Source organism: Rhamphochromis longiceps, linkage group LG7 (assembly GCF_057381845.1).
Source record: "Rhamphochromis longiceps isolate RC_006_pf linkage group LG7, R_longiceps_female_GT1.1, whole genome shotgun sequence".
Classification (NCBI taxonomy): Eukaryota; Metazoa; Chordata; class Actinopteri; order Cichliformes; family Cichlidae; genus Rhamphochromis; species Rhamphochromis longiceps.
The window spans coordinates 66580069-66593078 of NC_140563.1; the positions used below are offsets into that span (position 1 = coordinate 66580069).

The 13010-nt window shown below is 38.6% G+C and overlaps 2 protein-coding genes across 3 annotated transcripts; one reads left to right on the top strand and one right to left on the bottom strand.

Moving 5' to 3' along the window:
* Window positions 1–782: 782 nt before the first annotated feature.
* On the bottom strand, window positions 783–8573 carry LOC146666756 (uncharacterized). Of its 2 annotated transcripts, none has more exons than XM_085414885.1 (6): window positions 8486–8573; window positions 6877–6931; window positions 2709–3687; window positions 2160–2327; window positions 1668–1763; window positions 783–1100 (listed from the first exon to the last, which is right to left on the bottom strand). In XM_085414885.1, the coding sequence occupies exons 3-6, from the start codon at window positions 3675–3677 to the stop codon at window positions 783–785; spliced, it is 1551 nt and encodes a 516-aa protein (XP_085271011.1). In that variant the 5' UTR covers window positions 3678–3687; window positions 6877–6931; window positions 8486–8573. The 2 variants fall into 2 exon arrangements, with proteins under 2 accessions (XP_085271011.1, XP_085271010.1); XM_085414884.1 differs by lacking the exon at window positions 8486–8573 and adding an exon at window positions 8121–8236.
* A 2143-nt stretch (window positions 8574–10716) lies between these two features.
* Window positions 10717–12032, top strand: LOC146666757 (olfactomedin-4-like). The gene is made up of 5 exons (XM_085410995.1): window positions 10717–10770; window positions 10856–10972; window positions 11037–11255; window positions 11499–11652; window positions 11746–12032. The coding sequence occupies exons 1-5, from the start codon at window positions 10717–10719 to the stop codon at window positions 12030–12032; spliced, it is 831 nt and encodes a 276-aa protein (XP_085267121.1).
* The last annotated feature ends 978 nt before the right edge of the window (window positions 12033–13010 follow it).

Here is a 13010-nt window from a genome sequence, read left to right on the forward strand (position 1 = left end):
GTTTAACTAAAATAAAAATTGTAGTTGCAGTTGCCTTAAATTACCTCAATGTTAACTCATAAATGTTGATATTCCTCAACTTATAATTAGGGAGTAATAAACTCAAAATGTTCAATATGTTTCAACTTAATTAAGGTGGGAAATACACTCAAAATATTTTACATATTGCAACTCATATGATGTGGGAAATGAACTCAAACTTTTTCATATTTTCTAACTTATAATATGGGAAATAACACTTAATCTTCAAGATTTTTAAAATACTGTGGGAAATACACTTACAAATAATTCTGAACTATTTGCCCAGTAAATTATAATCAGCTAAAAGTGTTAGAAAACATGAAAGTAACAACACTAACAATTTAACAACTTTTTATTAAACACAATGTGCTTTTAAAAAGGCACAAACAACAGAGCTCACTCATAAAAAAGTGCTTCATAAATAAAACAAGAGAAAAAGACTCCAAGGGTCACAACCTTCTGGATACATGTGAATAAAAGCTTGAGAGTCTGCGTATTGTAGGTCTAGTGCACAGAACTACCCAAAAAGCAGGAGAAATGAGGCATCCATGTACTGGTTTACACAACTGTACATAACTGGGAACAAACATCAGGTAGTGCATTGAGGTATTAGGCAACACAACGTTAAACATGAATAGTCCACAAAATGAGCAGTCATTCACTTTAAATTAGAAGTAGAAAAGCCCAATGATTAGGAAAAAAAACAAACAAAAAAAAGCTTCCTCAATACTCAGCTCAACAAGTAGTCCATTCTGAGTGATTCACTCATTGAACAAATCATTCTTCAGCGTCAGTAGACGCCCTTTCAGTGGTTTGTTGTCCTCAAGGTACATCACAACCTTCTGGATAAATGTGAATGTAAGCTCAAGTTTCTTTGGGTATTGTAGGTCTAGTGCATAGATGTACCCAAAGAGCAGGAGAAATGACTCAGCCAGATTTGTGGGACCATTCACAAGTATTTCATCCTCAATGACAATGCAGATGCTTTCGGGACTGAAGAGGGCCGAATCAGTAGTGTCATCCGTGACAACTGTCAGCAGAGCCACAGGAGTGTCAGTGAGGTCTGGACCATCTGCTGACTGCAAAACAAAAATAATACAAGAATGAGTTCAGCCCCACAAGGACACAAATCATGCTATTGATTAGAGGTGTGAATCTTCATAAGTCACACGTTTCTTTTAGGATTATAATGTCAACGATTTAATTTGATATGGCGATACATCATGATGCATTACAATAATCTTAATTTCGGTTTGACTTCAAAACATATGTTTAAATAAATGTTTTCAATAATAAATATATGCCAAGATTTTTGTTTTTGTTATTTACCAAACATTTCTCTGACCACAACATGGCACCTCCAAAAAAATAGAACACTTGAATTTTAAAAGGGAGATAGTTTTTATCTGCAGATTTTTTTTGTATAATAATCTTTCAACTATTTTCATGTTTTCTGGTTTATGCGTAACAATCTTCTTGCAATCTTATTCAACAATAGTTGATATATGGGAGAAAACAAGTCAGATGAGGACTGTGTTGAACCTCCTTCCTGATATACACCCTGGTTCTCCTTGAGTTCTGAGCGATGTCATATGTTTGACTGAACAGCTAGGCAAAGGGGTTGATGCTGAGGCCAGTACACTTACATCACAAGTCCTGAATAACATGGAGGCATCTTCACGCAGGTACACAGGAAGTGCACGAAGGACGAGGGCCCGTCTTGTATTTACATCATGCTGTTCCTAGATGAACATACAATATCTATTAGAATAGTATTTACACAAATGCAGAGTAAAAACAAAGTGTTGGATAGCCATGTTCTGATTGTCATTGTTATAGATCAGGGGTGTCCAAACTTTTTGTGTAACGGGCTAAACTTGTCAATCTAGAAGGGTAACCCTACCCTACCCTACCCTACCCTAGCCATAGATGGTAAATTCTGTATTTTGGATTTTTTTGGATATTTTGATAGGATAGATTTTGTCAAGATGTCCTTCTCCTAAAATGACAACCTTGTATCCATGGCATAATCACTTAATCTCGGAGCACAGTTGAAGCAATTGACACTATGGCTTCTTACAGCTGTGTACAAACCATCGGTTAATGTAATCCTGAATCATGTGAAATGAAAAATTTACCCGAATGTCATAAATTCTCATGAGCTTTGCTAGCTCCTCTGCAATCTTGCCAGTCTTGATGGCCTTGTCTCGGAACAAAGTGATGAGTCTAGGGGTGTGTCTGTCCAGCTCCTTGTAGAATTGAGTGCGCAGGTTAACATTGTTGATTCGGTGGAACTCTGCCACCACCTGTACATGAACAGAAATACACAGAAATGAACAAAGATGAATTAGGAACAGAATTGTGAATGTATTTTAAAAAGTTCTCAGGTTAGCAAAACCAGAGAAATTCTAATCAGAACCAAGGCCAAAATAGAAAGTTATTCGTCATTCTTTGTAATGTTATCTAAAGGAAATTTTAATAAATAAACTTCTAGAGACTTTGTTTACTATGAATGGGGAAAAAAAGAAAAAAAAACATCACAGTGATGTGTTGTCATTTTACATCTGCCATTTGCTTTTTGGTAAATTGTTTGAAAATCTAGACTTTTAAAAACTGGGAGAACAGTAAAGAGACAGACAGACAGACAGACAGACAGACAGACACTTTTAATTTTATTTTATTTTTACCTGTGACTCTATAAGTAGGGCTGGCCATCTGTCCACGACGTCTCTCACTCGTGGAGCTACAACAGCTCCAACAATTTCTTGGCGACGTAGGGCATAGGTTGTGTCCATGAGCTTGCCTATGACCAAGTAGTTTCTCTCAGTCTTTTCGACTTCATGCATGATCTGTTCTCTCATTTTTTCCAGAGAGGCTGGGGTTTGATCCTTCGGTAGGTTAGTGATGTAGTTGACCTCAGCTTTTCGAGCTTTCTTTATGTTTTGATGGGGGTGATCATTGTTGGGGTTGTTTCGGCTCCGCCTCCCTGTGTTGATGGCTACTTCTGCAACCCCAGCTTTGGCCAGATTGTTACGGTAAGATGCAAGCTTGTACCCCATGTGGCGTTTCCATCCCAACGCCCCGTCTTCACCAGCTGTCATTCTGAGACATGGATGAGCTCTAATCAAAGCTTGAGCAGCCATTGCCAATTCCTTGTCATGTGCGTATGCTTTAAAACTGTAGATTGTTTCTGCCATTTTTCTAAGGATTTCACTCTTCTGTGATCTCTTTAACTTCAGCAATTTTCCTGATTCTTCATAAACTCGATTTCCTTCTTCTAGTATATGATCCATTTCATAACCAAAACTAGGAACAACAAATTCATCAGGCCAACTCTTCTGGCGCTGTATCGCAGGTACATGTGGGAGTATGTCTGTGTCAGAAGATGCAGTAGAGAAGGTGTCGCTTTCAGGTCTGACAACTCTTAATGTGCCCTTCTCTGGTAACTCCTGGATGTCCACAAGGAGACAAAGATCACCATCAAAGTCCGGATCCTCATAGTGAAGGCTAAAGTCCCCATCCAGTCTTGGCTTGAACCTCTCTTGAATTATTTCTTTCAGCTCCTCCACTGACTTTGGTCGCTCAAGTAGAGTAAGTTTCAGGGCGGTGTCTCGTTCAACATACACACGCAGCACATGCTTCTGGGCAGCAGCCATCTTTTGGTTCCTAGGGGAAGAAAAAAAAAAGAAAAAGGGAAAAAAAAGAACAAACATTAATTTTTATGGAGAGTAAACGTGATACAAACAATGTACACAAGTCCATAGCCTCACTTGAACGATGGGAAGTATGGAAGGACACCTGCTGGAGTGAGGCAGTTTATTCATGGACCCACTGCCCAGCACAGCTCCAAGAGAATGTTGAAGTCAGCTGTTAACCTGCTTCAATAAATCTTCAATGTAATAATATGAAACGTTTTGGTGTCAAGAGCAATCTTCCATCTACGTTGTAAGCACAGAGAGGTGTTTTGTCATTTAGCTCTGATGGGGTGTGAACAGCCAGATTATTTGGGAAAAGTTCGTAAGATCTCAGGTGTTCAATGTAGTGCGATATGTGCCTTTGGCAAAGAAAGACAACACTACTATTAACCAGGAGAACCTGTTCAATTCTACAGAACTTAGGCAGTCCTCCCTCTTGTCCAACAGACAAAAACATTCCTACATTATAATCAGTTCCATCAATGCAGATCTTTGATGTGCTGTAAATAACATTGCTTGCTGTTATTTGTTTAACATATGTCTTTGCAACATCTGGAAGCATTGATACCAGTACAGAGGAGACATTTGATGCTTGCTGGTGAGGTCTGAAGAATCCTGAGGCACTGAGATGAAATGCTACCATGTACTGATGCCTGTTGGCGAGTGTTTTTAACACATTTTTAAAGTTTTGTGTATCGTGTACAACTCTCTTGAAAAAACTGTGTTTTCCCTCAAACCTCATTGTCCACAAGTGTACAAGGGGCCCAAAAAGACGTATAAGGTCAGGATAGTGTTCAATGTAGTGATGCTTAGGACGGAGTTTGAAATCTGGAAAGGCTTCTTTCAGCATCTGTCTATGATCTTGGATCTTCGACTGTAAATACTGGATGGACTCCTCTGTGAATTCTGAAGACAGTGATAACTCTACTACCTCTTTTAAGTCCATTAGCACAGTCCATATCCCATCCTCTTCAGGAACAGCATTTCCAATAATCAAAGGGAGCAGTCTAAGCAATGTGGCATTTTCATGGCCATTACCACCAATGCTTTTCTTTAAAGCAAAGCTCTGTGGTATTTTATGAGGTTTCTCAAGCTTGTCTGTTCCTTGGTAGGGAAATGACAGAATTCTGTCATTCAAATATTCAAGGGTGAAGTATTTGCGACGGATCATCTCTCCAATACACAGGGCGAGCTCTGTAGGCACAATGCCCTCCAAAAGATCATGGAGGGCATCAGGTGGAAAGCCAGTGACAGTATGAAAATGCTCTAGTTGCTGTCTCAGGACACAATCTGCCTGAACACCATTTTGACTCCGACTGACCCCATGCATTACGGCATGCACATCACTATTATGGCTGTCTTTTGTCCTAAGACTGAACTCGCCGCTTGCAACTTCATGAGTCTGAAGTTTAACTTGTGTTGCTGTGCAGAACCTGCAAAAGTGTTCTGCTCTAAAAGACTTTGAAAAGCCTGCCAACTCATGGGCTGCAAGATTGTCACACACCACACACATGACTGTTCCTTGGACTACCTTACCAATAGACTCAATAAATATCCCATCTTGTTCAAGGGTACGGAGGTCTCTCAACAAAGGACCAAGTGCTTTTTCATACCCAAATGTCTGGATGTCAGCCACTTTACATAAAGCAGCAAGCTGAATCACATGCAAGGCTGACCGGTATTTACTGGGAAGATCAGCAAGCATCCAGTATACTGAACAGATTTTGTGTATTTTGCGCGATGTGCCAAGTGGATTGGCTATCTCCAAATCATCAATGTACAAAATTAGTGTTATTTTGAACTCATCTGAAGACAAGAATGTGTTCTCTTTGAAGTACAAACCATCTTGGTGGCTTACATAGACACCGTTTTGTGCCACCTTTGTTTCTTTAATTTTATCAAGAATATCTGTATGACTGAAGATTTTTTGTATCATTTTGAGAATGGGAACATGTACTGCTGTGTGTCCTGGCTGTAGCAGATACTGTACAGGCTTTACCACAGGGTAATTATTTTCGATGAAGGTTTTCCTTCTCTTGGTTGAGGATAACGGCTTCCCCTTAGCTGTGGCACTGACAATAACATTGCAGTCCATAACAGTACTGACAACCTCATTTAGAATTGCTTCACTGACAGTGATATCATGACTCTCTAAGACCTCTCTGATGTCATGTTTGAGTATCGGTTGGGACAAGAAAAATATCTGAGTCAAATGTTCCACTATTTCCTGAGATGCCATTTCTGACACATGAAGAATAGATTGCATCTTTAGAAATAACGATGCCAAGTTATGGTTCAGCTGGGCCTTTAACATGTCTGGGTCACACTGACTGTTTATCTCATCGAGATCAAATGTGTCTGCAGACCCTGGACTGTGAGTTTCAGCAGGTTCCCGAAGACTTTCTGCTGCAACTAGCTCTGGGGCGCTATCGTTGTATGCCAATACAACACATTCACCAAAGCCTGAATCACCACTATGCTTTCTACTTTTGTGTGCATTAAATGCTGAGTAACTATTTGTTCTGTAATTACAGTTTTTGAATGGGCATGGTACCATCTCATGACTTCGTAAATGATTTCTCAAGTGACCAAACAGAATTCCCTCAGAAAAGGGCTGTGTGAAGTTACACAAAGGACATATAAAACAACTACGTGCTCCTTCAGTTGCATCAACTCTATGTGAATCATTATGTGATCTTGACAGATGAGCTTTCATTGCCTCGAATGATGGAAAAGTACAAATGCAACTGTCATAGAGACATGGCAGGGGGGACACTCGTGAATATTGGGTATGCAATACAGTGTAGTGCCAAAATAATTGTCCCCGAGTATTTGAAGTTGCAGAACACAACTTGCATTTCCACTCCATTGGGCCAACTTCACCCCTGCAATTAAAACATTTGCAGTCAAAACCATTTCAGCCCTGTTTGCACTTTTGGCTTTTCAAAATGCACTGTTTACACGCATTGTACTTAAAATGCATGTCAATTTTTAAATTAGGTGGAACATAATTATGCCAACAAGTTCACACAGTAATTTAATTTTGTCTGTTCTGTTGCAAAAAAAAAAATCTAAAAATTTTGAATAATTCAGGGCAAAATTCTCTAGTTTCTTTGTATTTATTTTTTATTTAAATTAGGACACAAATTATAAAACTCACCCACTGACAACTGGTGAAATGCTGACTCTCTGTAGCGCTCTTTGCAGTCTGATATCTGTAAACAATATGTGCACAAAGACGACTTGTTAATGTTCAAAAACATTTTTTGCACAGCACACACACACGTAGTCAGCTGATCTCATCTGATGCAGATCTGCTCCTTGATCAAGTGACATTTGTCCGGATTTTTGGCACGAGTCACGTCGAATCAGCACCGCAGCTGGATGGCCCGATTTACATACCCAGCGCAGCTGATACTCACCACAATAATTTACTAAGATTATATGCACTCCTGTTATTAAGTCCAGTTCAGTCTGTTAATGTTAACCGTTTCAAACTAATGTTAATAGGTGTGTTGCTAAGCTTAATAACTTAAATAACAAACTTGAAATTTACCCGTCCTATTTTCCCCTTTATTGTTTTTTCTCTGTGCTGTAAATCTTCTGTCTAAGAAGAAATCTGAAGCTGCTGTTCTGAAAATGAGCTACCAAAACTTTTTCTGAATGAATCAATAAAGATCAATTTATGGAAAGCTGTGATGAAGGCGGTTTTGTCTTTAATTATATTCAACAATATAACATATTCGACCACTTTTAAGTGATTTTGTGATCTTTAATACACTTTAATACACTAAAGTTAAGGTTTTTTACCTAATTTCTAGTAAGTGGCCCAGCCCCTCCTATATTTTTATGTATGTGGCCCTCAGTGAAAAAAGTTTGGACACCCCTGCCTTACAGGTTAGGGAGTATTTGTGATCCGCACAGTCTGCATCAATGATTCTTTCTTAGCCTGGGAGCAGAACGCGGCTCTTTATTTTCATTTCATTTCAATTTATCTAGCAAAGATCGATAGGGTCTGGCTTAAAGGTGTCAAGGAGGCGCCTCAGTCTGGCTGGTTGAGCCTTGTCGAATTAGCGCGAACAATTTAGGTGAACTTCGTTCGTAGCACCGAGTTTGACCAGTGTGTAATGTTAGGCTGAATCAGGCGATGCATTTTTCCGCAAGGCTTGACTTGTAGAGCTCGCTTAGTGGAATACCCCTCTAAACTGTTAAAAGAACTTCGAGATTATCTCACAACCACACATTTGAGACTACGAAAAAATACAAACATGTGTCTAAATACCATCATGATAACACACTCATGTTGTTTATTATTGTTCGCTTCATGCTAGCACACACACATAGCTCAACAGCGTAAACTACTGACTGTGTAACACGGACACTTATTGAAATAAGTATACTCACAATACGCACGTGCATTACCGGCGAATACGACAACCGGTAGAAACGGACAGTAGAAAATTTTAGTAGAAAGTTCAAAGGCATAGAGCTAGAACTGCCACCGTCAACTTCCCGGGCAAGAATACAATGCATTATGGGAAATGTTGTCCCCCACGGAAAACCGCCAAAACGTTACACCGTTCTAATTTGAAATAACATTACGTATTTGTCACATTCGAAAACTTCTAAAATTACAATTACTTGGATTCGAATTCATTTATAACAAACATTCACTGTGCGCAAAGTACGAATGTATTTCCAGTAAAAAAATAAAAAAAGAATGTTTATCGAAATTAAATTTAAACAAAACAAAAACACGTTAGACTTACCAAATTTAGGGCAGTTGATGAAAAAAAATAAGGTGGTGGTCGTGGTAGGTTGAAGTTGGGGACTCTTAATCCACACGGGCTGGCCAAATCTTCCCTGCATCAAGGTAAATTCAAGATGGCTGACTCAGCTTTCCTGAGGGAGCGACAAGACTCCACCCACCAGAACGTCACTAATATATGCTTCTTAAACTTTTTGAGCGTTCCGAACAAATTAGCTAAAAAATATTGAGCCCTATTCAATTAAAGTTGCATAAAAGCCAACAGAGCTCAATACTTTATAGTTTGCTCAACTACAAAACGACATTTGAGTGTTATGAGCTTATTAGTTATGAGCTAGAACAACTGTTAGGGATTACAGTGCAGGCACTACAGAGGGAACAGAGACGTGGGACCAGGGCAGACACAAACACTGACTGAACACGGGGATATAGGAACTAAGGATACATAGAGACGCGAACTAGACAAGGGGATACAGGTGATAGGGGAGACAGAGCAACTAAAGAAGACAGAGACATAAACCATAAGACAGAACTCAAAGAAACCAAAGACTAGAATTTATAAATAATAAACTCAAAAACCCTGGGTCAACGACCCAGGCATCCTGACAGATTCAGTAAAAAGAATCAAATTTACCATCACTACTCTACATTTATTTTTTAAAATATATAATTAGCACAGCGTGGCCGTGCAATGTTTTATATGTTTTTTTTAGTTTTTATTCCTATTAATTATATTTTCACTTGTTACCTCTGAATTATTGAAATTACTCTTTTAATTATTGATTATTCTCATTAATTTTCAATCATTTTATATATTTTTCCATAGTATTACATTTGAATTTAACAGATCATTCTCTCACATAACAGACAAATATTTGGGAAATTATGATACATTTCTGAATGTATTTTTACAATTGAAATATGCATATGTACAAAAAATATATTTAAAAAACAAGTAAATTGTGTTTTACTATATTTTCAGTACACTGCTACATTCTTGTCTGAAAAGATCTTAAAGGTTTATTTTGTCACGCAGAAAGTAGTAATAAGAGTAATATTAAAACTAAGGAGCTGCCACGATTGTTGGAAACTGGAATTGGCGGGGCCGCACTATGAGTTCTGGGATAGGTTGGGCCACGAAGGATACACCCGAAATGAAGGACACATCTGTCGGCCGCATTTGTAGTATCCTTCGAATTGGGACAGCCTTTGTCCCCTGGCTGTGCCTTAATCGGTCTACAAATGCAGCAGGATGCAGCCTAGGAATTGAGACACGGCGATAGCGTCGGTATGTTACGTTTTGGGAAGAGAATGTGTTGCTTTAAAATCTTTCAGTTTTTCTCCAGTTGACTCATTTCTGTTTGCTGGTTTTTGTCAATAATTATAAAAGACAACATATGAGAATGGAGACCTCAAACGTTTACCAGATATGTTTATCGATATTTCATATATAAAAAAGGAAAAACATGATACATTTTTTCAAAACTATACAAATTGTTTTCCTCACATCCTAAATGTTATTGGGTGGTGAGTTAATCAACCCATAAAAATACATTACAATTCAAATCAGTTAAATTAAACTGAACTGAGCAAGCGTACAGGATATCACCAATTCCAGTTGTGTAGCACGAGTAACGATAACAACTGCACAATTTGAACACTTAACAGGCACAAAAACATAGCATGGATAGCAACCTCTAGAGTTAAAAATTAATTGTGAATGGTATAATTGGACATGACATGATTTTTCTTTCTGTGGTATTTTTTGCACTCATGTAGAATTTTCACTTCCTGTTCCTGAAACCTGTTACTACATCTTCCATTGAGAGAAGCTGCATATGAAATGTCCTTAAAATCCTCAAAAAAAGGTGCATGAATCAGTTGTTTGGATTATCTTTGTATATTCCACGTATTCCAAGTTTTATTATCAGATGCACAGGAATGTGCTTATTCAGTTAAGGTGTAATAGTTTTCTGCATTTTTTTATTGTTGCTTTTATTCCACTGTGTTGCAGTATCTGTAGTAACAGTGTGTTTTTCTTTTTTCCTCTTTGTGGCTATTGTTTCTTGTTTAAGTTGTTCTCTTTCTCTCTTTGTGTCGTGCTTTCTCTCGCTTTCGTTCTGTGTCTGTGATTGTCAACATTTTTTATTTCTTCTCTAGATGTTCGCACGATTCCTCACAAGTTTGATGTTGCTGCTTCAGTCACACACAAAATTTTCTCTCTGGTCCAACATGAGGCTGTATGTGATCATTCCACTGTGTGCTCTGCTCACCGTCACCAAGCAGGTAAGAAACACTGAAGCCTCAGGTTATATAGAAATCTTTTTAAAACTTTAGTACAATTCATAATACACCACCCTTACATTTTCAGGAGCATACAGAGTGTACATGCGAGCTGAATAACTCAGAGAGAATATTCCCCCATGAAAAACTCAGAAAAGTTGAAAGCAGTACATCAGACTGCAAAAGCAACATCATCCCACAGAAGGTAAGTTACCCTGCGACTCATAGTGTCATACTGTTTGTTTGTTTAACCACTGCTGTCTCTGCAGTCTGTGGAGCTGAAGAGTCTACTGCAGGGGTTGGAGCAACGTCTTACCCAGCTGAGCAAAGATGTGCTGATCCTGGAAAAGGAGGATGACAGAGGGCTGTATGGAGTTCTCAGCCTGTATCTTATAGAGAATGAAATGAATGAGATCAAGCAGCTGATTGACAAGCTCAACAGCACCACCCAGGAACACCAGATCCTCACTGCTAGCGCCACTCGCCAGGTACATTCACAACCACATGCTGCAAAACGCTGACATCACCCTGAAGTGTACATCTACTATTGTGTTTTCACTATCCTATATTATAGATGGTGTTAACAGAACAGTGACATTTAATTCTGTTAAACATATTCTGTATATTCATTGTTTTGAGTGCCCTTTTGTTGATTTGTGGAGTATCAAGCCATGTTAAGAAATACATTTTTCTCTGTTTGGCTCCACATTTGAATGTCTTCTTTCTCTCAGCTGGAGATCATGAAAACAGAAATGAAAGCGCTGGAGAAGTACGACACCATGCAGGTGATAAAGGGACGACAAACCATCGAGGTTCTGAGGACAGACCTGGACAGTTGCAAAAAGGAAGTGAAGGCACTCACCCAGCTTCCACAGCTTCCACAGGGTGAGTTATGCCTCACTTGCGATTGTTAAGAGGTTGAAACCTCTATAGGACTAGTATGGCTCACAGTTAATACACACTTTAATTTTCCTTCAGGTACTTGTCCTCGCAGCCGGCTTGTTAGTGTTACCGGGCCAGTGTTCTACACAGAAGGAGAGTATCCTGGCTTGTATTCTTATGGAGCCTGGGGCTGTGATCCCAAACCAGAGAAAGGGAAAGAGAACTGGTATTGGTTGGTGATGATGACTTCCAACAACAGATACTCCAACTACATTCGTTTTTACTCCAGCCTGAACTCTCTCATTAGGGGGGTGAGTGCCCCAGGTAAGGAACTGCTGTGTAGTGTCAAACGTGCCAGTTGTCCTCTAATTGCCAAGACCTAAGTGAACTACTTTTGAACCAGAACACAAATTAAATCTTCTAATGCACATCTGTACAGCAAATTAATCAAGTTTAACATTTCCAATTCAAAATGAAAATATGAACAAAGCATATTGATTATCAAGTCTAAGCATAACTAAGTTTAAGCCCATTCTTTTCTTTTAGTGCTTATATTCCACTAAAGTATATCAGTGACCAACTCAGACTTCATTTGAAAATCTAAAAGAAACCTTTTAATTTCTAAAAATGTGTTTGCAATACTTTAAAACATAATCAAACTCTGTGCTAAAGGTATTACCGGAAACTTGGTGTATGTAAAGCAGTTAAAGAGCTTAGAACACAATAAATTCAACCATTGCTAAGACATTGCATGCATAACACAAACCACAATATAAAAATAAAAAATTATTATTGCAGTCTGAGTGCAAAGTGGGCACTTTCTGTTCCTAAAACTTCACTGTTACAGGATCTACAACAAAAATTCTGCATGTAAATGCAGAATTTACATGCAGAAGGGTACATATTAGTCACCGTCTGCGTTTATGCAGGGTCTTATTGCATCATCCAGCCACAGCACTGAGTTATGAATGCTTATTGACTAGCAGACTGTAATAGTGTTAACAGAGTGTTATTACAACAGGTTTAGACTGCTGCCTGTACACAAAACTTTATCTCTGGTGTTTATTCAATAAATAAAGGTTTAAGAGATGTCTGTATCAAAACAGACAATTATCTTTGTGTTGTCAGATAGACTGTACTTGGTTCTTGACATCCACTGCCTAACATTACTGTTGCTATGTTTGCTTAACCTTGTGTTTATCTGATGTCTTTAATATGGTGGCAAAAAATAGATGGACTGCTTCCAGTTGGAGACCTCAGTCTTGTATAAGTGACAATTTCAAATGGCCGTGAAATACCCATCTTGGAATCTGGATTCATGTTCTTTGTCCACTCTTGTTTGATTCATTTCATTGTGGTTT

What these genes read in the sequence shown, in the direction of transcription:
- LOC146666756 (XM_085414885.1), bottom strand. Translation starts at nt 3,677, where the DNA reads ATGGCTGCTGCCCAGAAGCATGTGCTGCGTGTGTATGTTGAACGAGAC. An exon ending in CCCTACTTATAGAGTCACAG is followed by an intron (nt 2,328 to 2,708) that starts GTAAAAATAAAA and finishes GTTCATGTACAG; the next exon opens with GTGGTGGCAGAGTTCCACCG. An exon ending in TGAGAATTTATGACATTCGG is followed by an intron (nt 1,764 to 2,159) that starts GTAAATTTTTCA and finishes ATGTTCATCTAG; the next exon opens with GAACAGCATGATGTAAATAC.
- LOC146666757 (XM_085410995.1), top strand. Translation starts at nt 10,717, where the DNA reads ATGAGGCTGTATGTGATCATTCCACTGTGTGCTCTGCTCACCGTCACC. An exon ending in GCAACATCATCCCACAGAAG is followed by an intron (nt 10,973 to 11,036) that starts GTAAGTTACCCT and finishes CTGTCTCTGCAG; the next exon opens with TCTGTGGAGCTGAAGAGTCT. An exon ending in CTGCTAGCGCCACTCGCCAG is followed by an intron (nt 11,256 to 11,498) that starts GTACATTCACAA and finishes TCTTTCTCTCAG; the next exon opens with CTGGAGATCATGAAAACAGA.